Source organism: Adiantum capillus-veneris, chromosome 21, assembly GCF_014529385.1.
Source record: "Adiantum capillus-veneris isolate H3 chromosome 21, ASM1452938v2, whole genome shotgun sequence".
In the NCBI taxonomy this organism is placed as follows: domain Eukaryota; kingdom Viridiplantae; phylum Streptophyta; class Polypodiopsida; order Polypodiales; family Pteridaceae; genus Adiantum; species Adiantum capillus-veneris.
This window is the reverse complement of record NC_140951.1, coordinates 121,302,753-121,309,430: the sequence shown is the minus strand read 5'-3', so window position 1 is coordinate 121,309,430 and position 6,678 is coordinate 121,302,753. Positions and strand designations below refer to the sequence as shown.

General features: G+C 39.7%; 1 protein-coding gene across 1 annotated transcript; it reads right to left on the bottom strand.

The window, feature by feature from the left end:
• Positions 1-219: 219 nt before the first annotated feature.
• LOC147431638 (uncharacterized) lies at positions 220-1,170 on the bottom strand. Its single transcript, XM_086493696.1, has one exon. It carries the CDS (start codon positions 1,168-1,170, stop codon positions 220-222), a length of 951 nt encoding a protein of 316 aa, XP_086349822.1.
• Positions 1,171-6,678: the final 5,508 nt, after the last annotated feature.

Below are 6,678 nucleotides of genomic sequence, written 5' to 3'. Positions count from 1 at the left end.
ATTGACAACCATAAATTGCACATCATCTTCCTGACGCATCAGCTGCTCTTCATTTCCTATGGCTAAGAGATCATCACTCCAAGCATTAACAAATCCACTCCGAAATTGAAAACTCTCTCCAAAAATGCTATCACTAGCAGATTCTTCTTCTTCCACATAAGACATTTCCCACTTTAAAAGACAAAGACATGCATACCAGGCCACATAAGACATCATCACCTAGTCTTCATCATGCCAACTAGCCCCAAGACTCGCCAATTGCCAATCAGGATCTTCACAGATAAAGGGATAGGGCTCAAACATACATTGAAGCATGTGAAATGCATCCATAATATCACTATGCAAGCAAAAGGTCACTTTAACCTCCTTGTCATCCACATCCTCAAGAAGTTTATACTTAACAATCGCATGGCGCATATCATCACGGACATCCCTTGGAGATGGCACTAGCATCAAATTCTTGCATACATAGAACTCATCCCTATCACCTTCATGACCCAATACCTCTGCATCACAACCACTAGAGGGTTGCCCAACCCCCAGCTCTGGTAAAGCACATGGACCCAAGGTCACATCAACCATCATAGCATCATTATCTCCTACGTCATCTTTGCTTGATGTGGAAACTCCCTGACCATATCCCATCATCTCATCATCAATGCAAGCATCCATGCCATGTTGCTGCAAAGCTGCTTCCCAAAAGATATGTTGCTCTTTGTGTTTGTGCAAGGCTACCATATCCTTCAATGGATCTAGTGACTCTATGTCATCATCGCATACATCATCGCACCAACTCTCACAAACATCAGATGTGTCACCATCACAGGTTGCCTCATCCTTGTCAATTTTAGTTTCATCATCTTCACTTTCCGTGCTAGTGCTCAAACTTTCACATTTGTCTACTGCGTCCTTGCCATTTTGCACCATTGGCATGTGTATGCTCTCCAAAATTGCTTCACATATTTCATTTGCATCGACTTTGCGCATATGGGAATCCACACCTGTATCCAAGCTATTATCCTTGCTAGCATGAGCACCTGCAACTATGACTTTATGCACATAAAGGTCATCTACACTATCCATACCACGTATTGAAAAAGGGAATTTCATGCCTGTGGCAACGCATAGCTTTCTTTCTTTTTGCAGTGCTATCTTCAATGCTTCACGCATGGAATTCGGCTCTTTCTCTTGAACTTTCACTTTAAGGATTGGTCGTAACAAACTCGTAAATACCTGTATTCTTTGGCTATTTGTAAATGCGGAATAGAATTCCTCTTTAGACATGGCTTCCACATGCAATAGAGCATCTTTCCACACTCTCCAAGCATCATCAAATCTTGACCAAAAATCTGTAACAACAGACTCGTGCTCTTGCATAAACAAACTAGTGACCTGTTTCCATGCATCTTGGTGAGGAATCACCTTTTTAAACCGCTTCAAAAATCATATCTTAAAGCTGTCCCAATTCACTTTGTCATCCGGAGACAATATCTCAAACCATTCTCTTGCATTACCTCTGACCACCAGATTGATACGTGCAAGCTTTTGCGCCTCACTTGGAGCTGCACGGCATAAACATGTCAAATCGAACTCATATGATGCAAGCCGATCGTCTGCATTCTCGGAACCTGTGGAAATTGATGGTTGGAATGGCACCACCATCATGAAACTGCCTTCAACATCTAAAATTTGTGTACATCACTGCTCAAAATCCAAATTCTGGGTGCACAACCGGCAATTTCGCTCCCCAGCATGATCGCCAAAGGATGATGGAGCAAAAGATGTCGTGCGCACACTCACACACCCAGACAACTCAACACAACACAAGGAATTTACTTGAATGCCTCACCTCACTTACTACCACTCAAAAGCTCCCTAAAAAATCTACCCACAAGCTCAATTCAAACTCCAAACGCCTTGACCTACAAGCCCTTGCCTACCCCCAGACACTACAAGGTGAGTCGAGGTGATCAACACTTGAAATCACGCTTGATGGTGACCAAAATATACTAGAAAAACCATCAAAAAATCAAAAACTCCAGCCACAAAAGGCCACTCTCAAACCATTGCAAAAGCTTCACCAAACTCCACTCTGTTGGACTCTTTGGAGTAGCGCAAATCCTAATGGCACCGATACAGGGTCACATAGTCTTGCAGAAAGCCGCACCTTCTTCCCTCAACTCCTTGCACACACACATCCATGGAAACCTCAAAACTTCCATAGACTCTCCCAAATGAAAAATTGAATAGAGAAAGCTCTCATTCACTCCTCCACACACTCGAAAACAGGACGCGAATGCAACGGGACTGCACTAGACCACCTGTAGGAACCCTGTTCCCTCCCACACATAGAGGGGTGAAAGTGTTGATATTGCTCCTCTAAAGTCCTGCCTCAGCCTGGACCATCACGGCACCGTGAGTGATGTGGCAATTTGAAGCCATTTCACACCTTTTTTGACCATTTTTTGACCTTTTTTGGCTAGTTTTGACCCCTTGTGGGCATTTTTCGCAGGAAAAATCCCAAACGGACTCAAAAATTCACCAAATTTTTCATGCTTGATCCTAGATACCCAAAGCACTTTGACACATCCCTAAATTCTATTTTTGACCACTTCTAGGGTGATGCACATATCACCGTAGATCAGGCGCCGCAATTAGACAGTTACCGCATGCGTCAAACTTCTCGAGCGGGATGAGAGTACCCACACTTTTCACTTGCATTATTTACATTCTAGAAAGCTCAAAAACATTATATAGAGCCAAAATAAGCCACCTAGAACCATATCCAAGGCCCCGATACCCTATACGGGCATGTACATGTGTCCGACTACCGACACGCAAGCACGCATATTTACAATGTGCACACGTTGCACCTTTTTTCGAACTTGAAACCAATTTGCAAAGCTCCCAAATGCATGTATTTACATCTTTTTGAACATATGACCATGCATATAAATGCTACTTTGTACATGCCAAAAGTGATTTATCACTGTGTGCAAATTCCTTCTTGATGAGGTGATTTGCCGTTATAGTTATGTGGGAAAGATCACTATAGACAGAGGTGAGATGGATGCTAAGGAAGCAAGGGAGTTCTTTTCCAGATTAGGAATCAAGATTTCTCTTACTACAGCTTACAACCTTGAAGGCAATGGAAAGAGTGAAAGAGGGCATCCTCCTATCATCAAAGCTTTGGCCAAGGCTTGCAAAGGAAGAGTTGGTGAGTGGCCAAAACTATTACCATATGCTTTATGGGATGATTGTACAACAAATAGCTCAGTAACTAGCTATATGCTTGCGGAGCTAATGTATGGTCAAAAGCCAGTGATGCCAATAGAAGATACAATTCCCACATGGAATGTACTACCTTGGCAAAAGGGCCTTAGCAGGGAAGGTCTCCTTGCATTGCGCATAAGGCAACTAGAGAGAAGACCTGGAGACATTGAGGCTCCAAAAGTACAACTCAAAAATGCAAGGTTGAAAAACAAGGACTACTTTGATAAGCAAGATCGGCTCAGGAGCAAAGCAATCGACAAAGGTGACTGGGTTTTAGTGTATGATAGTAGCCTTGATAACCAACACACAGTCATGCGTAAGTTCTCAAAAAGATGGTTTGGACCGTATGTTGTAAAGCATGTGCATGAAAATTTTACTTACAGCTTGTGTGAACTAGATGGTACAGAATTAAAGATTCCCATTGCAGGAAAAAGGATCAAAATGTTTAAGAGAAGAGGAGTCAGTGATCAAGAAGATGTTGACAAGGAGGAAGAACAAAACACAGGTGAAGATCAAAGTGAAGATGAAGCATTGGAAGATATCATGAAAGATCTACAAGAGAATTGATCTTGCAAAGATCAAAGGTGGCACATACGAGAGGATGTGCAGGTTTAGAGGGGGTGGATGTCGTGGTGTGACACGTACATAGTGGGAATGAATGCTACAAGATCTATCTTGTGATTTTTTAGATACATAAGTATATTTCTTATAATGTACATATGCATATTAAGTATAATAATAAGCTTTCTATCTCATCCTATTATTTATCTCAAGGGTAACATATTCTTACTTTACCATCAAAAAGTACTATGAAAAAAGCATCAATAGCTCCACCTCTTTAACTAGGGGCAAAAAGCATTGGTTCTTTCTTTCTACTATCTCATTCTTATTTCACACCCTAGCTAGATTCTATATCTAGGGTAACTTTCAATATATATATATATTCTATGTATTTTTTATATTTTTATTTTTAATAGCTATTAGGAAGGAATCAAATCCTAGTGGGACACTAGCTTACATGATTCTCAAAGATACACCTATTTTAATGCATTATTGCAAGCATGATTATAAAACTTTATCAAGGAGCAATGGCATGCTTTCATATTGCATGAGGTGTCCATTGGAATCAAATGAAAGTCTAGGCTAAGGGGACTACAAGAAGACTTTTGCTGCCAAAACTGTACCCTATTTTGATGATTTTTTTACACATGGTTCCAATTTGAATTAAAAGAAGTATGTAAAATGGGAGTCGTAGCTAATGAGCTGGATTTTTTGCTACCATTTTTATTTCTTTATTTGGAGCCATTGTTGAAGAGATATGATCAAAATGGTAAACCCCAATCTGCCCACATCATGCAGGGACAACTCATTTCAAGCTTTGCCAGTTCCTGTTCACACTGGCTCTTCTATTTCTTGTGTAACCCTTGGGGGTTCCCTTAACCTATAAAAGGGGACCTCTTCTTCCTTGAAATTCATGAGATAAATTCATGAGTGAGTGAGAGTAGTAATGCGTATTTGTAGTTAGCCATAAATATAAGCCTAAGCCTACGCTTGCTCTTAGAGGAAGACTAGCCATTCTTATAAGCTATCCTTGGAAGATCAATTCTAATCAAAGAAGGTCTTGAACTTGGTGCATCAATCAAAGCTGAATTCTTCCCTCTCCTTGTCTCTCCATCATAATGGTGAATAACTCTCGAAGAGTTTTTCAAGTAAGATGTGTTTTACTTTGATAATTTGTTGGTTTCTTGTTGCTTTCTTTTTCATCTCTAATCCAATACATATCTCTATTTCATCTCCCTCCCTAACCAAATCTATCTCTCTCACTCTTAGAAAGTCATTTTTCCTACAAATTCTAGGTTCTCCTTGCTACAGGTACATCTCTCCCCGCAGTATCCTTATTGCCTGCGAGCAAGGATAGGACTTATGAGGGAAATATCTCTTCTCTTCACTTCTCTTATATCTGCTCATACTAGAGTTATCCTAGATGAATAATCCACATGATGTGAATTTCTATCGTTTCCACTCTGTGTGATCTATTGCAATTAACGTATGGATTATCCATAAAATACACTTTCAACAACGTATAGTGTTTCTCTTTGGCCCAAAAAGGCTCAATGAAATACTTCTTTCACCGGATCCCATTATACTACCCTTGATAGACTATAGCTTTTCTTTTGACATAAGTGTAGTTATCTTGCTATGAACCAAGAGGATTTGTACACACAATTAATCCCAATCATTAGACGTATACTATGATAAGCACAAAATTACAATTCCAAAGAACAATTTGTAGCATGTTTAGTTGGCAAAGATTGAATGCCATTAACTCATCTATTAACCCTTTCATATTATCCATGATATGATATGACCATAGCCTTAATGTTTTCATCTTTGTGTTGTTTTCATATTCTCTTTTGTGTTCTTTCTTTATGCAAGAGAGAAAAGAGTGGGGTTTCTTTGATTTCTCTTCCTTTGAAACCCTAGACATCATGGCATTGAGTAGCGTTAAATGGTAACCTTGCATTTGAACTACATTTCTACTCAAATGTATATATTTTTTATCAATGTTTTAACCTAGTGTTCATTCTCTCTTTCCGTAATAGCCTTTTTCCATACAAACACCTTACCCTTCTTAGATCTTTATGCATTTACATCATATTTCTCTCTTCATGCTAAATGTAAATAGTAAACTTAATTCTACTCTCCTAGTTTTTTTACTGCATATTCTTTTAACTAATTACCTTTACTAATTTAAATAGCTATCTACATCCTATAATTTGTAAATAAATAATTTATGGGCACTTATCTTACCCATCTTCTCTCACGGGTAGGGTTAACCTTGTAGGCCTTCCCTTCCCCACCACTATGTGACCCAACTCTTGGATCATTTACTTGTGTTGGTCAACAAATCTTAAATATAATGTATATCCCCAATAAATCAAACTTTATTGGAGCCTACCTCATTTGTTTAAGGTGGATTCTCTTTTGAAAAAAGCATGATACACCTTGGATGCATGCTAAAGGGCCCCCTACAAGGAGACTTGGTTCAAAAGGTGTTTTGGATGCATCTTGAATGCCTTAGCTCGTGGGCATACTTGAGGAACAGTCCAAAATCAGCTTAAACACTTTGAGAAGGTCAACTTTGCCTTTTACAGCACCCAATTCTGAGTTACAGGCTGAAAGTTATGGTGAAAACAAGGTGCTGCGGACACTGTTACTGCAGGTCAAAGTTACAATCAGGTAAACCACAAAGGTGAAAAGTTTTCTTGACTTCTCCAACATTCTAAAATACCAATGCGGAGTTAAAAACCACTTGCATGTGGAGGGGTCGGCTCAAGATGCTTCCAGAGCACAACAAACAAGATGGAGACACTCTGCAGGAGCCACTGGAGGGACATCATGGTG

Bases quoted from the DNA above. Each gene is read 5' to 3' on its own strand.
- LOC147431638 (XM_086493696.1), bottom strand. From the start codon at position 1,170: ATGCGTGAAGCATTGAAGATAGCACTGCAAAAAGAAAGAAAGCTATGC.